This window comes from Theobroma umbraticum, unplaced genomic scaffold (assembly GCF_002168275.2).
Source record: "Theobroma umbraticum cultivar Fairchild unplaced genomic scaffold, ASM216827v3 scaffold_44.0, whole genome shotgun sequence".
In the NCBI taxonomy this organism is placed as follows: domain Eukaryota; kingdom Viridiplantae; phylum Streptophyta; class Magnoliopsida; order Malvales; family Malvaceae; genus Theobroma; species Theobroma umbraticum.
The window spans coordinates 7699248-7720477 of NW_018397255.1; the positions used below are offsets into that span (position 1 = coordinate 7699248).

Consider the following 21230-nt stretch of genomic DNA (forward strand, 5'->3'; position numbering starts at 1 on the left):
ATATGCCAGAATGGTTCCTTAGCCTTTGATTATGTCCAAAATCCTTGTAGCAAAAGACATTTATTGTTGATGAAATGCAATTTAGAAAAAGTCAAACATAGCTACTTTAGGCTTAATCACAAGATGGAAGATTAAGCATGTTTTATTGCATCAGTACTTGTGATAGAGAATGTTGTTTGCATAGCACAGATTAGAAACAGAATAGAAATGCTTGTTTGCCAAATTAAGTTATTTTTGGACAATTTAGGGAATATTGATTTTAGGGAAAAAAGCATACAAATCCACATGTGAAAGCACAAATTGGAAAGGGTAAAAGTTACAACTTCGAATGACAAATTCATGGTTTGAGATCCATAAGAATGACATACATAAGGCAGTAAAATGAATTTATGTAGTTAAAAAGTTCAATGGAGAAGAAAGCAACCTAAGGTACCATTTGGTTGATGCTTTTATTAGCTTTTTGTTTCAGGAAGCAAAAAACAAAATTTGTGTGTGGATAAAGCAAATTATATTTTGAAGAATAGAAAGTAGAAAATATAACTCTTGAACAACAAAATATATGATTTTACTTTTCTATAATACAATTATGTTAAAACAAGTGTTGCAATTTAGTTATTTGTTTGTTTTTAGTTAACTATGATTTTGCTTTCTATTATTTGCTTTACTTATAGCTAGTTTTTAGGAAGTAAAAAGCAAGTAGCAAAAATAACAAGCAAAAGAAGCTTCAGTTTTTCCCACACCAAGGAATTATGAAAAACTTTAACCCTGATGCATTTAAATCAATGCAGCAGTTTTTCCTTTTTCTTTTTGTAAAGAAAAATGGAGAATGGAGCACTTATTTTAGTTCTTTAACGATACTTTCTCTACAGCTTTCAATTGTTAAGAGGGTCAGATTCGCTTGCATGTCCTAAATAGACCAAGGCAAATACCAAGTTGTACTGATGTCTTCATTTGGCAAATCAGAAAGAACTGAAAAAGAAAAAAAAAAAACTAAAAGTCAATTTTAGACTTGAATGCTTATTTATATCAGCCAAGTAAAACTAAGGGTTGCTTACTTATATTATGAGAATCAACATTACTGTCAGAGAAATAATCACAGGGCATAGTCAAATTGTTATACTAAGTCATGTATGCGGCATTAATAATTTTGCTGATCAAATGATTCATTTTGATTATAACCTGTCCAAATTCACTGTTTCAACTTACTTAATGCTTTTTATCTGACAATATAGTAACCACATATGAAATACAAGATACTCCAGACGGAACAACTCGGGAAGCAATGTCAATCTCTCATACTCAGCCTTATACAGCTTGCAACAATTATCTTGATGAGTAAACATCAGAGCCTACATTTATACAGACTATAACAAAATTAAGCAGGTGACCAAACCAGGTCTCCACTAGGATCATACAATTTACAATTAAGGTTGCATGGGAAGTTTCGTGAGAGTAATAAATCAATAAAATAGAGAAGCAATAACGTGCATATAATAATGTAGGGTATCTCCCAGTAACCAGAACTGTACTGCAAATCTCACCAAACCATATTAATCCCAAAAAACAGCACCAAATAAGTAAACTCATAAAACCAAAACTATCAGACCCAATTTTTTCTAACAGTTCATTTGGTTGTTTTGAACAGCAGAGAAAAAGCTCAAGTCAACAGATCAAACGGTATGTTTAGCTCTCTGAAAATTTTAGTGTGTTTGGGTTTAGAAAATATCAATATTTTTTTATTTTCATTTTCTCAAAAGAACAGGAAAAAAGATGTTGAGAACATGTTTGGTGACTGTTTTTGAAAATTGCTTTCTACAAAATGATAATGAAAATGGGCTAAATTTGGAGAACACAAAAAAGATATTTTGATTATTTTTAAGAGAGTAACGAGAAAACAATGAGAACATGCCATTCCCAATTATTTTATCCTGCAATTTTTTTTTTTTTTACTCTTAATATCGTTGCTTTCTTTTGTTCCAAATGGCCGAATCCAACAACCAGGCCTTTTATATTTTCATAAAGTGGGTTCACTAACCACAATAGACAAGAGGAGAAGAATAGAACAAGCCATTTGTCAAAATTCAGATAAAAAACTAAGGTCATCTATTCAATTTTTTAAGAAATTTTTTAAAACAAATTTACATTTTTATTGAGTGGGTTCCCAAATCATGATAGACAAGAGGTGAAAAATGGATCAAGCCACTTGTCAAAATTCAGATAAAAAACTAAGGTCATCTGTTCAACTTTATATGAAATTAAAGAAAAAGGGGTGATATCATGATCTTAATTAAAAATAATTAAACCTCAATATACTAAGTAAAATATAAAATGCAATTAAATTTATATCTATAATTTATTCAATGGAAATTAAATAGTAAAGAAACTTGTCACTCGTAAGTTATAGTTGAAATTCTTTTTTGAATAAGACATTTATGCTTGTTAAGTTGTTATGATTACTTGAACTTTTTATAAATTATCTATTTATTGAAATTTATCAACAATATAACTTTTATTTAATTTATTTTAACAAAAATTGTTGACACTAAAAAGCTTCACTTAAGTTTTTTAATCTGATTATATTTGCTAATCATATTCATTCTTTCTTATAAGTAGAAAACACTAGTATTCCGAATGCATTATTACTATTTTCATTTTGAGAAAATTATTTTCCATTTTATTCACCAAACACACTTTTAAGCAATCAAAAAATAGAAAATGAAAATTGTTTTCAGAAAATTAAAACAGAAGGTTTTGTAAAACCGAACATGCCCTTAGGTATCTCAACGAATATAGTTTCTTCAGCAAGCAATTCAACTCCAAAACTTTTTGGTCTTTTTGACTTCTGCGCAGGTGTAAAAAGAAGGATCACAATGAGACTTACAACCAAACGTATTTAGTACTTTTTAGTACTTTTATTTTATTTTTTTCCTATGTTTAAGCTCACTTGAATTTAATACTGTTTATTAGTCAAATTACCTTTAGATTATGAAATTAATTGAATATATTATTAAATTTTTTATTGATTAGTTTTAAGGGTTTTCATGAGTGTAGTGGCAAGAATTAGAAATTTTGGGCTTTCATGTTATTTGACAAACTTCTAAACTGCAAAGGGCGTAAAGGTGTAATTCAAACTAACTATATTTTATCAGTAAAGTTCACATGAGCATAAGGATCAACTTTTCTATCCTGAGGTTTGTCTACACATACCCATGAAGAATTCCATGATCAAATTTATGGCAGTTGAAGGTAACACTGATGACAATAACAACATCAAGTATGGCACATAAATGAACAATGAGGAAACAGCAATGACAAAGAGAGAGACAAAGGCAAAAGTGAACACGGAAAAAAAAATCACAAAAAAAAAACAAAAAACAAAAACAAAACAAAAGAAGCAAACAAAAGAAAAGTAAAATGAAAAAAAAAAAAGGATGATTACCTACGAGCATATCTCCTTGATAGGATGCAAACAGAGCAGCTCATGTCCCTGCAAAATAGAGCAAAGCGTAAAAATTCCCAACAATACACTGGCCTTCAACATTCTTGTATTATTATAACCAACTTTTGACATCTTATTATTTTGAATACTAGAACCCACTGTTACCTAAGGCCTATGTATTCAGTCATTTAATGAACAGGGTCCAAAACTAATTACACATACAGCAGTTGCTTCATTTACAATGCTAGTGAAATACATTGGAAGAAGATACTGTGACTTTAAAGAGATAAATTAAACAAAGAAGAACAAAGAAATAAATAATTGCAAGTGTGAGAAAGTACAGCATGCATGTCAGTCTCCTGAATATTCAGTTTTAATAGTATTATCATTCCACTGAAAACTCCTCTCGCTCTTTTCTCTATGATACACTCCCTTTCTGTTTAGACCAGAAGTGCAGAAAAGGGGAAAAAAGAAAGCAAAGAAACATGAATCCAATGTCAAATTGCAAGCTTAAAGCATGACCAAACTATAAAGCTGAAGAGGAAAGTTTTCAAATATATAGCTTGCTGTTGGCCCATCAAACCTAGAAAGGAAGAAAGTCCAAAGTCAATAGTTTATCTATGTCTGTTACAAATTAGAAAAAAAAATGCAAATAAGAAAAATTTAAAAAAAAAAACCATGCTGAAGTGATAGATAATATATAACTATTGACCACACTTGGCTGAGAAATCCAAACTGCCTAGATAACCTTCAAGTTTATCATAATTATCCAACCAAAAGAAAAAAGCCACAAAGATCCCCTGTTCAAGCCCTTCAAGTTGAATATTTAAATTAAATTTTATCCAAGGCTTTGATTAATAAATTACTAGCATGTCTGAGATGCAGCTGGAGATACCAAGTTTATTGACACTCCTGCTTCTAAAATGGACGTCAATTATCTAACATGCAACAAATTTATCAAAATAAAAAAAGGGCTAATTTCTTCATTAAATCAAAATAAGAATAAAATAATTCACTTTTGAGAGGAAGCAATTCCTTACATGATTCCATTTAAGAAATTCTTCGAGACAATTTTTGATAGAAGGAAAGGGAAGTCAAATAATCCAGAAAAAACACCAAAACAGAAGCAACCGCATGACAAGCAGCCAATCTAGTAACAAGCTTCATAGATGTATCTCCTGTTAATATGCTACGCCATTTTTGAAGCAGAAGTAGAGGTTTCAAGCAATTCACATCACATCATCTAGTGTTTGATGATGGAAACATGCATGCAGTGAATACTTTAACAAGTAGTTGCGGTTTGATTCAGAATTGCTAATCTCTGTCTTGGCCAACAGTTTTTCACCCCAAAAAAGCCATTGATCTTACAACAAGAAGAAAGTCACATTATTCCGATCAGGACCTTGATCCACAAAAAATGATCCTCAATGTTAAATCAGCTGTACTAAGAAAATCTTCCAACTTCTAGCACTGAAGTGGAAAATAATGGTCAAATTATCAATAATTTAATATTCGAGCTATACGAATCTTGGACTTAACCTTCCTTGCCTCTCCAGGAAATCCAGAATAGCGAAGACCAGACAGGACAGCCAGTTGGGCAGACTTCAGTATTCTCATACCACTTCGCAAACAAGATAGCAGAAGCTTGGATGCAGAGCGGTAACTTCCAGCTCTGCAAAGATTGTGCACCAAAGAGGAGTAGGTAAGAGAATCTCTTACCTCCATTGATTTAAAGACTTTCATTGCATCATCAATGTGACCAACTTTACACAACCCATCAATAAAACAATTATAAGCAGCCAAGTTTGAATCAAAGCCCATCGTACTCATGTACTTCAGATGTCGTGCAGCCCCCTCAATATTACCTGCCTTGCACAATGCATCAATCATTATTGTGTGTGTATATTTGTCACATTCCAACCCTTTTTTTTCTATATCATCCAACAACTTGTAGGCTTCTTCTAACTTATTATCTTTACAATACATATTAATGAGGGTGTTATAAGACACTATATCAAGCTCAATACCAGTCCTCATCATCTCCACCATGAATTCAGTTGCCTCTTTCATCTTGCCTATCTTGATTAGAGCACCAATAACAGTGCAGTAAGCAAAACCATCAAACATATACCCTTTACTCTTCATCTCAGACAATAACTCGAGCCCTTCTTCAAACTTCCTCTTCCTAAAGCAGCATCTCAGTACAGGAGTGTATGTTATGGCATTTGGAACATGACCCGATTCTACTATTTCTTTAAAAATCCTCATTGCCAACCCTAATCTACCAATCTTGCATAATCCACTAACAAGAATATTGTATGTCATTAACTCTGGCACAAATCCATGACGCTGTAAATTCCTAAACAACATAAAAGCATTCTCAGTATACCCATTCTTACAGAGACCATTCATCATAATGTTAAAAGTAGCGACACAAGGCAAATGCTCAACAAGTATTATATCCTGGAAAACCCTATTGGCCTCATCTGGTTTTCCTAACTTGAAGAAGCTGTGCATCAAAGTATTGTAACTCCAAATATCAGGAGCAATACCTCTTTGAATCATTTCATCAAACAGATTAAAAGACCGAGATATTTGGCAATTCCTACTGGCGCCAGCTATCAAAGAATTGTAAGAAATAACATCTGGAGAAATCCCAGCTTCTCCCATTCTATGAAGAACAGAGTAACCAGCATCGATTCCGACTAAACGACAGTATGCATCAATAAGTATGTTGTAAGTTACGACATCAGGGAGCACTCCCAATCTTATACCATCAATAATAACCGTTTCGGCTTTCTCCAATTTATGGGCTTTACAAAATGAAGCAATGCAAACGTTCAATAATCTAGTTGATAATCTACGAACCATTCTTTTTCTTTTTCTTAAAGCACATTCAAGAACAAGTCCACATAAAGCTAAACAATTCCAAAAAAAAAAAACCTGCCAGAAGAAAAACAATATTCATGAGGATTAATAAGTTTTATAGTTTATATCTATATCTGTACTAGGACTAAATAAAAAATAATAATCTTTTTAACAAATTGTAAAGAACAGGTGAGTCCGGAGATGTAAATAAATCACCTTTGTCCTCGCTTATTTGGCAATGGAAATTGGAAGAGAAGAAGAACAAAGAACTGGACTGGTGCGCATTAACCGGTGGCGGAGGCTGGGTCTCCGCTGGCGGACTTGTGGGTGGGCGAAGCTTCGACAGCTGCAACTTGCTGGCTTTGGAAAGGATTGAATTTAAGGGGCTGGGTCTTAGGAAATAAAATGACGAAGAAGAAGATGGAAGAGGGAATCTAAGGGAAAGGGAGGAGGGAGGAGAATGGCTGTCGCCGGTGGCGGCAACCTTTGAAAACTTAATTTAGTTGCAAAAATTATTTGATTGTGTCCCTTTTTTTCTTTTGTTCGAAAGAACTTCAATTCGGTTGATTTTATTGTTTGCGTTTTGAGTTTTTTATGGATTTTATATTTTTAAAAACTTCTGAAAACAAAAAAAAATGAAGGGTGTGGATATTTATTTTATTATTTAATTAAAGAATGGGTAAAGAAAAGGTTTAAATACACATATTTAAACCTAATTACTTAGGTCATAGCCTAAAATCTTATCTTTGGTTATTTTGCAAAAATTGAGATAAAAATCATTAATTATTTTTATACTATTTAACTTATTCCAAATGGCTCTTTTTAAGTAAGAAACTTATATATTTATTGTTGAATAAATATTTATAGTTATTTTTTAAGTATAATGAATATTTTTATAAGAAATATAATTGTATAAATTGATGGGTGTGTTTTGTTTTCTGTATATATATAAAAGAAGAATCTTGTTATATAAACTTAAAATAACATTCTAAGCCATTGAACACTTAAGGTGTAAGCTAATAATAGTAGAATGAAAACAGAAAATTGATGGTTGTGTTTTTAAACTCTACAAATGAATTAAAGAGTTTTTAGATATCATTTTAATAATTAATATATTAAATTTTATAATATATCTTAACAAAATACATGTTTATTTCTTAACTCTACTTATAGACTCACCTTTCAACAAAACAAAAAAAAAAACTCTACTTGTAGAGTCCAAAAACTCTAATACGATAATTTTCCTTTTGATAAAATGGTTTAAGAAATGCTTAAGGACATTTATATTTAAAAATTCTAGGGGATAAAGATAATTGAACCAAACTTATTTGATGCACCCAAGTGCAATTTGCAAATTTATTAGTACAATAATGACTTAGCTCTAAGCAAATTTGTCTCATATCCAAGCCTAATCCAATTTGGGCTAAGCTCGTTAATCTTGGGCCATAAATAAAGGCAAAATGCAATAATCTTAGAAGAGGGAGTTGGTGAATTTAGTTAATTTGTTTTATAAATTATGAGAGTGAATACAAACATTATATAACAATTTTTTCAATAATTAATACACCTATATAACTGAAAACGATATAATGAAATAAATTTAAGATACCTATATAAACATGTATATAAAAATATATGTAAAATTATTTCAAATTTATCACTAAATAAGGATATAATAAACTTATAATTTGAATATGATCATAAAAGTTTTCAAAATTTTATCGTATAATTTGGTATAAATTTGAAAATCGATTTTTTTTTCTTTCAAATTGAAGTTCTTAAACATAACCTTAAGAATAATTTGTTATATAAATTTAAGTTGTAAGTTCATAAAATAATGAAGCATTTTAAATTTTTAAATCCAATAGTTTGAATAATTTGTAGTTAATACAGTATTTCAAAATTTTCATTAATTACACTTCGAAATTTAAAATTTTTAAATATTTGTGTTTAAATATATTATTATTTATTTATCAAAAAATATATTACTACTTAAAATATTAAGAAATATAAATATAAATATAGAGTACCAGTACTATATTACAAGCATAAGCACTCGTAAATAAAGAGGAAATAGATGAGGGGTATTATGGTCATTTAAGAAACCAGATTTGCGAAAGCCCTAATTTAACACTGTCGTCTCCATGTTAGGGTTAATTGAAAGCTGTTTTGCTTCACCCTCCATTTTCATTCCCAGGCGGCGGACTCAGCTTCAGCATCAGTCCTAACAAGCTAAATGGTCTTTCTCTTTCTTTCACTCTTTTCTATAAAAATTTTTTGTTTTTATACTGCTTTCGTTTTTTCATTTCCTTTTTTTTTAAAAAAACTTTTAACGACGAAATGAAAGCAGGCGTCGGAGAAGAAACTATCGAACCCCATGAGGGAAATCAAGGTACAGAAGCTTGTCCTCAATATCTCCGTCGGTGAAAGTGGAGATCGTCTTACCAGGGCTGCCAAGGTACTGCTATCCTCACCCAAATTCTATACAGCCGTCATTTTTTTTTCTCTCTCATTATATTGAATCTTTCCTTAACGTGCAGGTGTTGGAGCAACTCAGCGGCCAAACACCCGTTTTCTCAAAAGGTAATAGTATATTATTTATTACTGGTATCTTAATTTATGAGGTTTCAGAAGTAGAAGGGTATTCTTTATTAATTTAAATTGAACATAATTGTCGACAGCCTTTCTAGTTGAATTTTTGTTTTTCAGATTAATATAACTAAAGTGTGGATGATAGAACTTTTTGGTTTGTTTGGACAAATGTGAAATATGAAAGCTTCTTCTTTTTATTTCTATTAGTTTTTATTTTATTTTATTTTTATGGCCATTGTTTTTATAGGAATTTGAGATTATATGTGAGCCAAAATCTGAGTGATTACTTAAATAAGGCAGTTAAGAATTCTAATCAATGAAAAGTGCATTTGCAAGTTTTAGAAGGGGCAGTCGGTGGCTATTTTATTCTTCCAAATTGAGAAGCTATTTGCAGTTTTTTTAATTTGTTGTAGCTTTCTTGCATATTTGTCCTGTATTATACTTAATTTTCCGCAACCTAATACCAACAGCTAGGTACACTGTCCGGTCCTTTGGAATTAGACGTAATGAGAAGATTGCGTGCTACGTCACTGTTAGGGGAGAGAAGGCGATGCAACTTTTGGAGAGTGGGTTGAAGGTTAAGGAATATGAGCTGTTGCGAAGGAACTTTAGCGATACCGGTTGCTTCGGATTTGGTATTCAGGAGCATATTGATCTGGGAATTAAGTAAGCTCTGTCCCTTTCCTTTAAAAATTCATTGTTAGTTTGGGGGAACACGATTGTGTTGCTTTTATCATTTCAAATTGTCATTTGGCACATGGAGTTATGGTAATTATACTTTTTGGACCTATGTAATAGTTCACTAACTTCTAATTTATGCTACATAAACAACTTGTGGGAATCTCTGATATTAAATTTCTTGAAAGTTAAAGCTTGTAAAGCTAGGGTCTTGTCTATTTTTTGCTGGTTTTGCATGCCTTTATCTTTGTTTTGGTAAATGGTAATTGTCTCTAGACTTGATTGGTGTCAAGTGTCTGGTCCTTTCTTTTATGATGCCAATGTGCGTGGTTCTAGGATGAAGTTGTGAGTTGTTTTATTTTTGGAAGCAATCTGTATTGTGCTTATTTATAAAATGACATTTTGCTTTATGGTTGACAAACTTGTTCATGTTATAGCTAATGTGTTTGTAACCCTAACCCTGTCTTTGGAATTTTTGTAGCTTAATTGATTATCACTATTTGCCAATCTGCTATTGTAAATGGTATCTTTAAGTGTTTCTGGAGTATGGATATATTCTATTCTTGTTAGAGGTTTGCAAATCAACTATATCCATGCTTTGATAATAATATTTATTGCTACTAGTGTGATTAGGGATATCTCTTATTATTATTGGTTCTTCTATATCATTGAATTATTATTTAACAATATTGATTTTCCAGATATGACCCATCCACTGGTATTTATGGTATGGACTTCTACGTTGTTCTGGAGCGTGCGGGCTATCGTGTGGGTCGTCGCCGTAGGTGCAAGTCCCGTGTTGGGATTCAGCACAGGGTTACCAAGGAGGATGCTATGAAGTGGTTCCAGGTCAAATATGAAGGTGTGATCCTCAACAAGTCCCAGAATATAGGTTCTTAAGCCCATACGAAGAGCGATAGAACCAGATGAAGTTTTTGCTCCCCTAGGTTGATAATTCTGTAGACCAGAATCAATTAATCTTCTTAATTATCAAGTTTTGGCAAATCTTTGGTTTTTGCCTTTGTATTCTAAAGTTTTTATTTCGCTTATCTCAGTTGGTTTAAGATTATTTACCCAGATGCACCTACGTTTTTGAGTGTTTATGTTTAAAGATTTGAATATTCACTATTTTACATCTCTAATGTATAATTACAAGGCACTGCATTATTTAATTTGAAAAGGTTCGGTTGAGTTTTATATTATGGGAAGAAATTGACAAAAAGAATGATGGAACAACTTATTGGTTTTCAATCAGAATTTACAGTGTTGTGTTTATATCACCAGTCACAATTGTATATTGGATTGTTATACTTTCACATTGACGTTTAAGTTTAAAATTCTCAGAAGCAGATTGCTATTTGTGTTACTTGTAATATTGCATTTGATGGTACAACTTTAATTGGTATCACATTGAGCCACATTGATCCCCCTTTGTGCGAGAAGCATGCTTAGTTTCATATTGCTTTGACAATATCATTTATCCACTGACGAACAAGACCGGTTTGCATTAAGAAACTACTCAATATATTTTCATGCACCATGACCTTGCAGTCCACATCACCACAGATATCACAAACGTGGTAGAAACAACCATGTCCCTCGTAAAAGATGTTATGGCAGATCATTAGTTGTTGATACAGTATTGCTAAGAATGTTAGAAATACTGCTAAGTAGTAAACAATGCCTGCATACACTAATTTTGTCACTTGCATATTATAAGAACCTCGCATAAAGCATAAACTGTTCACTTATTGCCCCAATAAAGGTATAGAGAGGAAGTTCTTTTCCTTCTTTTCACCAGAACACAAAAGCCATCAACCTAAGCCAAATTTGAGGCACTTTGTCCATGCATTACGGTTCTGCTACACTTGCTTAAAACGAGTATGCATATGTACGCCAACAATCATAACCAATGACCATACCTAACGAAAAAATGATGCTCATATGTTAATGTAATAGTGTGTGTTTGGAGAATTGTGACCTATCAATATGTCAGATCATACAATTTGCTGTGAATTCAAGAAACTAGAGCTGGAGAAGCAAGCTAGCAATTGTCATTACATGGAGCAAAGCTATCAAGATGTCACTATAACATTTCTAACTTCAGCATGTAACAAATTAACAATAGGTATGTATACACACTTAGCCGAGCTCTGTTACAGTGTTAGGGCCAGTTAACCAGAAGTATTAAGTAGCTTATTATTCTTGTTACAAAATGATGTGAATATTCTACAACTCTATAACAAGTTAGCACAGCTATCTTCTTATTTTTGGCTCGGAAAGTATCACCCCTGAGAACCATAACATCTTGTCCAAATTGGTGGCAAAAGCAATCTAGTTCCCAAACATACCAGAACATGCCTATGATTGAAGAGTTATAGGTCTCCCAACAGTCTCAACTCTTTCTCCGCACAATCCTTATTGTACCAGAACCCCTCTCAATCTGCTTCACTACAGAGCCCCATTTGATTGTACATAAATTGCAAAGCATGAGAGAAGTACAGCCAAGGAACAACCTTACAAATAAGTCAGACACTAAACACTTAGAATGTAAATAAGACAAATGCAATTAAATAGACAATATTTAAAATAGAACTGTGAACAGTGCGCAGCAGCATTCTCAATCCTGATCTAGGGTCTCCATCTGCTCATGTTGAAATTACAAACTACGGGACAGATACTCTTCACTAGCATTTGCAAAATTACATGTCTAACAACCAATTTGGAAGAGAAAAACTGAAAAACAGATACGAAGAGATTAAAACAACATCATGGGATAATGAGTTTCTTGCCAGCGTAGATGGTATCCCCTGTAAGCCCATTAGCCTCTTTGATTGCATCTATTGACACCTGAAACCACATTATAAAATCAAAATTGCAGATAAATCTTAAATTTTGTTTGGCGTGGCGGGAACTATACGAAAACATCTTGTTCAAATACAACTTTTTCTATTTAAAAAAGTTCTATGGTATTTGGAATTATTCGGAATAACTAAAATCATCTTTTTGTATCTATAAAATTTCCAACAAAAAGTTGTTTCTCAGCTTCTCATTACAGCTTTCTTCAAAAGCTCAATTATGGAGATTCAATTTTTATGCTTCAGCCCTAAAGCTAAATTTGGAGTAGAAAAACTGCTTGAAACGGTGATAAGAATTTAAAGTAAATGTTGATCGTGGCATTCAGAAGGCTCAACAGCCCCAACTCCAATTCCAATATATCTGGATTTTCAGCACTAAATGCAAAGCAAAACACAACATAGCAATTCAAAATGATAGTTTATCAAGAAATTCCAGATGCTGATAAAGAAAATGCATACCCCATATTTTCTGGAGAGACCCCAAAGAGTATCTCCTTTCACAATCTCTATTACATTTCCCGAGTATTCTGGCACTCTTTGCTCCATATTACTACTTGCTTTCTACAATAAAAACACCACACAGATTAAAAAGTATAACAAAATCACATAAATATGCATATATCAAAGTCCCTCAGACAAAAATATTAAAAAAAATTAAAGGAAGAAACGATTTTTCTGGAATGGGATATAAGTGAGTGAGTAAAGTGAGTTATTAAATACCTTGGTGATAATGGGTCCTGGGGGAGGAGGAGGAGGCGGGGAATCTCGGATCGGCTGAGTCAGAGAAGACTGAGTGGACTCAGCGACAGGCTGTTGAGGCAGTGGAGTTGCGTCCCTGTCTTTGTTGAAAGGGTTTAGGGTTTTGAGGATGCTCATAGCGATCCCTGAAAAGACTACGAAGCCAGCGGTTTTAGCCACGGCAGCATCCATACTATCACCGGAGTCATTATCGCCGTTGTTGGAAGCGGCGCGTGGGTCCGACATCGTATCCTGGCGCAATCGGTGGATATTTCTTGGTTTGGGACAGGAGTCGTGTTCGATGTCCTGGTTGTCATCGAGTCTTGTCTTTAAATGAGACAGTGAAGATCACGCGCCTCATAAATGGGAGGGAAAACTGCTGTTTGATTGAGGTTTCCTATCATTATGAACTATTCATTTATGTTAACTGGAAAGTACACATGTTTTTTTTTTACATAATCACATGAATTTCAACATAATTTATTATCATTTTTACCATTGCAATGTACATCTCTTTTTAGAGCTGTCAATATGAGTTAATTCGGTTCAGCTCAGTCCAAGTCCTTATAGATTAAAAAAATATGGATCGGACCAGCTCATTTTTTTATATAAATTATCAAAATTTCAATTCAGCTCACTTCTTGTTAATTCATGAGTTGAGTTAGGTCAATTTATTTTTTATTTTTTTAAAAAAACTTATTTTTATAATTTTACTTAATAAATTTTCTATTAATAAAATTATTTTGTGATTTAATTCATAAATTGAATAATAAAAAATATTATAAATAAAAAATTACATCAAACATAAAAAAATAAATAATTTACATAATAAAATTTAAATCTTTAACACTAACTACTATCTCACAAACATAAGTATATAACCAAATAATAAAAATTTTAAGACTCATTTATATCCTCTTTAATCCTCATTCTCAAGTAAAACATTTAAATCTTGTTTAGACAGTAATGATATCTTAAGGTCTAAATCATTATCAATTTATCATTTAATATTCATTAGCATAAAAAAAAATAAGTTTTAGTCTAAATTAAAATTTTTAATTTGAAAAGTAAAGATTAAAGATATTAAAATATATAAAATAAACAATATCATTGATAACTAAATTATTAATTTTATATAGTTAAATATATAAAATTACTAAATTAATTAAAATTATTTTTTTAGCCCATAAGAGCCAGCCCACCTCAACCTACTGATTTGGTAGGTTAACCTATTTAGACCCGATTTTAATATGAACTTAAATTTTCTAACCCAACCCACCTCATATTAAATAAAAAATGAACCGACCCAATGAATCAGGCCCATTTTGACAGGTCTAAGCTCTTTTGACAAAAATCAATTTACCTTCAAATATTATAGTCCCCAAAAAATTCAACTACTCCTTCGTCAATGTATAATCAAGTCAAATTGATTCGATATAATGCCATGTTGTGGCTCAGTTGGATCAATCAAGTTGCTTTTTTTTTTTTGTGTTTCATCGATTTAAAAAATAATTTAATTATTCAACTCAACATGTCCCATTGATTATCATTAACTTAAGTAAAGTGTTTAAAACCCTATTTAAGTTGATACTCCAATTTGATATTAAGTAAAGTATCTCAAAAATTAAATTTGACTCAAATTATTACTCCGAAGTGAACAAGTCTAACTCGAGTATTCATCTAGCACAGCCTTGAGTACCTCACCAGTAACTTGATTTCTTGACACCCTTACTCTTTTGTTTTATTTTCCTGTTTTGAATATATTAAAATTATGTATTCCATTTTTTAATACTTAATATTTTTATTTTTTTATATTTCAATTTTATTTTTAATCATTTTTTATATTTTTAGTCAAATTCCAATAAAAATAAATCAAAGTGAAAGATTTTTTTAAAAAAATCATAAAATCAAATAAAGACAATAAAAATGGGACAAAGTAAGTATAATTAAATTACTTCATTGCTTCAAAACAGAAATTTTAATTGCCTCATTTAAAAGAAAATCATGACTTGAAAAAGCTCATTAGTTCTTAGTTCTTACTCGTGAAACCAAAGAAAAGAGAGGAGAGAAGAAAGGAAAAACCAAAAGAAAAGAAATCGAAATATGGGCTTAAGGCCTTTTAGTGGGCAAAAGGTATTTTGGGCTTTAGATTTTTTTGTCCTTTTTTCATTTTCTTGATCTATTTTTTATTTTTTAAAATTATTACTTTATACATTAGTGGTAGAGATTTTAAATTCCACGAACAGAATTAGATGGTTTCTATATTTATTTAATAATTGATTAATTTGTTCATTATATAAATATATCTTAATGCAACATGCGTCAATTATTAATTAATTAATTTTAAAAACATATATGTTAAAAAAATTTGAAAAAACCCGAGAGATATTGTTCATTAACACTAAGCATGAATAATAACAGGCACGTATGATTCTTTTGAGTTCATCTTTTAGGAACAAAATCTACATATGATTCTATTTTCACTAACTATTTATTGATTCGTAATTTTTTTTATATTAACTCTCATTTTAATTTTCAATGGATCAATTGAAAATTTGTCCTATACTAATGTATATATTTTATAAATTGCACGAGGGAATTTAATGTATAATAGTGTATATATTTTATAAGTATAATGCTTATATTTTTATATTAACTCCCAAGTACGATAATCTTAGTCAACTATGCAGTAGTTAATTTGATTGTTGATCACATTGGATATTATCCATTATTTTATGAAATTTCATTCTTCAACTTTTATATTGTGTTGCATTTAATTAACCCTCTCCCATTTTTTTCAAAATAAAAAAAAAATTAAACAGAAGATCCTCTCACATGCATGAAATAAAAAAAAAATGAATGAATACCCACAAAGTCTAAATAGTCTAATTTAATTAATCTATCCGAGGTTATATTCACACAGTTGTGTGTACTGTACCTTTGATTGCCTTTTTTAGAGAATATAGTTTTCATATTATTAGAAATTAATTGTTTGCTTTATATATAGTATGAAATATATATGATGGTATCCCTTGAAAGCTTTTCCATTTGATCGACAAGATAGTTTTTTCTCTAAAAGTAATTTTTTAAGTCTCACAATCGATATGTCATTTCAAATTTATAGCCTTGTAGACCAGAGACTCTCATACCAGTTTGAACATAAGAAACTTGTACAATTACCATGGCATAGATGGACAATATAATTGTTAGTTGTTGTTTTGTTCCCAGCCTTAGTTAAGATTTGATGTTTACATTTCTTTATTTTTTTTTCTTCTTTTACTTTTCTTGGACCAATAATTGATGTGTACATATATATATATATATATATATATATATATATATGAGCTTGGTGACCCTAATTACATTGTCTCTTTTGAAGACCTACATTATGTCTTTTAATGATCTAAAATTGTGTTTTCTAGTACATCGTTTCTATAATTACACATAAAAGTTACAATAATTGACCTTCATTAAATTAACTACAAAATGTATTGTATTATAACAATTTTGATTCCATGGTCAGCTTTGTAAAAGCAGAACAAGTTCAAGTTTAAGAGCAAAAGGTTTAAAAGGACTAGTGTAGAGCAAAAAGAGTGTTATTACTTATTGGTATCCACCCTTCAATTACTTCCATTAAACCTTATAACGCTATACATAATGAAAAGTTAAGTGAAAATATGCTACCCTTCCATAGATTCGAGTTTAATTAGGCACTGAAGCCAAATAAATTATTCTCATGATTTTGGCGTGGAAGTTGGGAAACTTAAACAAATGTATTGGATCCAGATGTAGAGGAGCCAATTCCGTGATTCTCATCATCTCATCTCTGCCAAGGAGTCGTGATGATTTGGAAAAGATCTTTAATAGTGTTAATAATCCAATAACGTGCTTTTCTATAAGGAGAATGTTAACTACATGCTTAGACAGAGGATGGAAATCTTCTGCTCCGTTGGTGCCCCATCTCTCTTGTAATGGTAAGTGCCTTGCATCACGGGTCAAAGGGGCCACTTGCATTTGGTGCTTAAGGAATATCCAACATGTCACATGAAGCATATCGAGCAACTTCACAAGTACTGCATAATTTAGTACTAGAACATCACGTGTAGATAAAATCCTTCAAAAACCTGTATATCTAATTTTAATAAGTTTTAAATAGATATCACAAATCAACATTAACCATCAATTTTTTATATTAGAAGTAAAGTTATAGAGAATACTATTCTCCAAAAATCATAGACAATCACCACATTATAACCAGTTATGATTGCCTAAATCACAATCAATTGTTTTTCAAACGTTGGTTAAAGAATTGAACAAACTCCCTTGTCTCTGAATCAAGCTCACTAAATATAGAATTGTAAATATGATATGCATTTGTTGTAATGATATCACAAACAATGAAATCTCCATTCATTTTCATTTTTGAAGTTACCAAACATTTAACAAATTTTCATCAGAGCAACATTTCAAGAGATTGAATGCTCCCACGCTGCAACCACAAAAAGCATATGATGATACTTCAGCACATTTCATCATTGTGAAACGTAGACCACTCTCAGCAAACGAGAACAGCATTCCAATGTTTCTTCTTATTTAAAACCAAAATCTATGTGACACCAAATATGAAAATAACATTATCAAGTGTTTATCAAGAGGAGTTAATAGATATTACCCTACCTATAAACATGAAGGGGAAAAAGGGTAATCTAGATTGTGATTGCCATATCTAAGCTAGGATCACTCTTTAATTTTTATAACAACTAAGCCTTAATTTTTATAACAATTAACTAGTTTCCACTCCATGAAGAACATAAAGAAATGTAAAGAAAAAAGCATGTTAAAGATCCAACAAATTCAACTCCCAAAATGGAAAAGATCACTTCTAATCTAGAACCTATCGCGTTAATAAGCAATCAAGTCTAAAGCAGTACTGGACACTAAGCCTTAATTCAACGCGTGAAACTGTCCGCCAAATTAGGTAAAAGTAATTAGGTTAAAAATCAACACCGAAATAAAGATGGTAATAATTTGTTGCAAACAAATGCAGTTGTGAAATTGCTCAAAAAGTAGATGCAAATTCGACAGTCCCAATACCCAAATTTGAATCAGATAAAAATTAATTTTATAATATATAATTTTATGAATTTTAATTTCGAAGAACAATATATATAAAAGCCCGTACCTATGGCTACTGCGACCAGCAAGTACCTTGATTTTCCCTGGTTTGAATAAAGGTTGCTGCAGAGAAGTTGAAGCCTCAAAGCTCTTTAAAAGGAATTAGTTCCTCATCATAATGTATTCCTTCCAAAGTTCCTTGTGGACCCTTTCTACCCTGCAATACCTAGTGGCTGCACCGTTGCCAACAGCTTACACCCCAAAACCCATATATCTCCTTTGTTCATCAGCAGTTGCCAAAACAGCAGGAATATCAAGTCTGCTTTGGCAATCAGGGCTGCTGGGAAGAATGTTGATCATGATGACGCCATTTCAACAACCACCAACTCACCACCGTCCCTCTAATGAATCCTCTGATGGTCTTGGGATTGTTGATTTCCTTCAGGAGAACTACTCACCGGTGCAACAGGGTTTGTAGGCAAAGGTGTTTTATCTTTTCCTGGATATGCTAAATATAGTAGAAATAGTTGTCTAGGCCAAAGCTACTACAATTTATACATATATATATTGGGCTTCATACATCACTCTCAACGACAAACATGTTTCATCTGCACTCTGCTATCCATTATATGAAATGAACTTGACATCCTATTTCTAAAATAAATAAAAAAACCAGAATTTACCACGTATTATGTGGCTAGCTAGGCAGCGCGTGCGTCTAACGTTGATGCCTGCATGTTTCGTTACTAACAATTGCAGCTTTCGTTGAGAAGATGCTGCGAGCAGTGCCTAATGTGGGGAAGATATTTCTTTTGATTAAGGGAAAAGATAAAGAAGCAGCTACGAGGAGATTGCACGACCAAGTATATTTCTAAATTCCTTTTCATATATATGGAGTAGTATTTAAAGTGTTTCAGTGGATGTAATTTGACTCACGCTCATAGTCTTACGTATATACTTAATTGAGTTAAATTCTCAAAGTGTAACGCCACCTCAAAGTCTTTAATCTGTTTCAGATCATGGACACAGAACTTTTCAAGTCTCTAGAACAAGTGCATGGAACTTCCTATAAAACTTTCATGAAGAGTAAGCTGGTTCCAGTTGTTGGGAATGTCAATGAACCTGATCTTGGTATGGATGCTGATATGGCGAGTGAGATTCCAATGAAGTTGATATAATTGTGAATTCAGCAGCCAATACAACATTTGATGATAGGTTCTTTAATTTATATATATATATATTATATTGAGCATTTCATTGAAATTTATAGACTTTAATTGTTCGCAATTACGCATACTAATAAAATTTCAAGCAATTCACGTATATAGGTATGATGCTACACTCAACACAAACACCATGGGACCTCATCGGCTCCTACGCTTTGCAAAGAAGTGCAAGAAACTAAGTCTTTTCTTGCATTTCTCAACTGGTATGAGAGCCAACAATTTAAACTAAATTTTCATTCAAGTAAGAAAAGCCATGCAGCGCAATTGAATCACGGAGCTTGCTTCTACAGCATATGTCCATGGAAAAAGGGAAGGGATAATCTTGGAGAGGCCTTTATGTGAGGGTCAGAGCGTAGCAGAAGCAGAAGAAAGCATTCCAGTTCTGGATATTGAGACTGAAATAAAGCTGGCTTTGAACTTGAAGAGATCTTTCTCTGGCACTGAAATAGCCTGGAACCAGAAGATGAAAGAGCTGGGCATGGAGAGGTAATTATATTCTTCCAATGTCCCTTAACGCATTTACCCAACAAATATAACGTTAGTTGGTTCGTGCTTGAAAAATTAATAATATCTTTTTTGGAATTGTGTTGAATACAAATCAATCATCACAGGGCAAGAGCGTATGGATGGCAAAATACATATTCTTTCACCAAGGCCATGGGTGAAATGCTTATAAACAGCACGAGAGGGGATATTCCGTTGTCATCATCCGTCCTAGCGCTATTGAGAGCACCTTCAGGGAGCCTTTCCCTGGATGGATAGAAGGCAGCAGGCAGCTCCATATGACTTCCATATAAAAAGCTTCATTCATTTACTTCATCACATAATTACTTGTTATTTTTCAAACTTTACAACATGAAAATTGAAATATATATCCGTATGTATTTACGCTATACAGGATGCTAGACCCGATTATAATTGGTCATGCGAAAGGTCATCTCACAGGCTTTGTCGGGGACCCTGAAACAGTGATGGACGTTGTAAGAATCTAACTTGTTTTGGTTTCTGTTTGATTGTTCCATATTGGCTGTACTCACGGCTACGGGCTGTGTCTCATGTAGGTTCCTGTAGACATGGTTGTGAATGCCTCAATGGCAGCCATGGCAAAGCAAGGACTCACTGGAAAACCTGGACTAACTGTCTACCATGTCACTTCATCCGTTGCAAATCCAGTGAATTTACATACAATTTTACAGTCTTCAAGTGACCACTTCAATTGTTTTCCTATAAAGAACTTGACAGGGCCCAAAACTACCGGCACTACAGACATCAAGTTGTTCAGATCAGCAGACATTTTCTCCTCTTACATTTGGGGTGAAAGTACAGTTGGACAAAATGAGCTGAAAGGGGTGCAGCTTCTTCAGACCCGAAGCTACGTCGCAGGCAAGAAACTGAATACAGGAAAATCAAGCTGTACATTCACCTCGCAAGCTATATGAGCCTTTTCATCTATAGAGGATGGTAAGATAACCCCCAACCCAAAGCGCACACACACTATTCTCATATTCGCTGCGCTGCTTTTGGCATTAATTGCATATACTAGCTTCTTAGGACGCCTTCCTCTTCTCATGCAAGATTTTGCTCTGATTTTTAGAATATACCTACATTGAGTAACACTTTTTTTTTTTCAAATTTTTATTGATATGATAGTTAAGAGTTATTAAAGTTAATAATTTGAATATAAACATCTGGTTCGAGTTGATATGATTACAAAAA

General features: G+C 32.3%; 4 protein-coding genes across 15 annotated transcripts in view; 2 read left to right on the forward strand and 2 right to left on the reverse strand.

The window, feature by feature from the left end:
- The window catches only part of LOC110429422 (Pentatricopeptide repeat (PPR-like) superfamily protein), an 8650-nt gene extending 1752 nt beyond the window's left edge, over positions 1–6898 (reverse strand). For 3 of the 12 annotated variants that reach the window (XR_002446571.2, XR_002446569.2, XR_002446570.2), the window contains exons 1-3: positions 6524–6897; positions 4979–6382; positions 3440–3487 (exon numbers count right to left, since the gene is read on the reverse strand). Coding sequence is in view for 2 of the 12 variants with exons in the window: in XM_021445454.2 (XP_021301129.1) it covers positions 3444–3487; positions 4979–6310 (1376 nt within the window). In the remaining 10 variants the exon portion in view is untranslated. Of the gene's footprint in view, positions 1–929; positions 970–3439; positions 3488–3780; positions 4023–4479; positions 6383–6523 lie in introns of all 12 variants that reach the window. The other 9 variants (XR_016350777.1, XR_016350778.1, XR_016350773.1 and 6 more) reach the window with 6 other exon arrangements.
- Positions 6899–8388: 1490 nt separating this feature from the next.
- Positions 8389–10779, forward strand: RPL16A (ribosomal protein large subunit 16A). Its single transcript, XM_021418153.1, has 5 exons — positions 8389–8546; positions 8658–8765; positions 8848–8890; positions 9370–9565; positions 10279–10779. Exons 1-5 carry the CDS (start codon positions 8544–8546, stop codon positions 10475–10477), a joined length of 549 nt encoding a protein of 182 aa, XP_021273828.1. The 5' UTR covers positions 8389–8543; the 3' UTR covers positions 10478–10779.
- Positions 10780–11639: 860 nt separating this feature from the next.
- Positions 11640–13496, reverse strand: LOC110409423 (uncharacterized). Its single transcript, XM_021418762.2, has 3 exons — positions 13156–13496; positions 12895–12996; positions 11640–12427 (listed from the first exon to the last, which is right to left on the reverse strand). Exons 1-3 carry the CDS (start codon positions 13417–13419, stop codon positions 12347–12349), a joined length of 447 nt encoding a protein of 148 aa, XP_021274437.1. The 5' UTR covers positions 13420–13496; the 3' UTR covers positions 11640–12346.
- A 4970-nt stretch (positions 13497–18466) lies between these two features.
- Positions 18467–20953, forward strand: LOC110409685 (fatty acyl-CoA reductase 2, chloroplastic-like). The gene is given in 11 exon segments (XM_021419123.2): positions 18467–18728; positions 18731–18772; positions 19048–19151; positions 19305–19446; positions 19449–19503; positions 19617–19717; positions 19805–20000; positions 20126–20211; positions 20214–20286; positions 20413–20494; positions 20576–20953. Coding segments are annotated over 11 exon segments (1521 nt in total).
- The last annotated feature ends 277 nt before the right edge of the window (positions 20954–21230 follow it).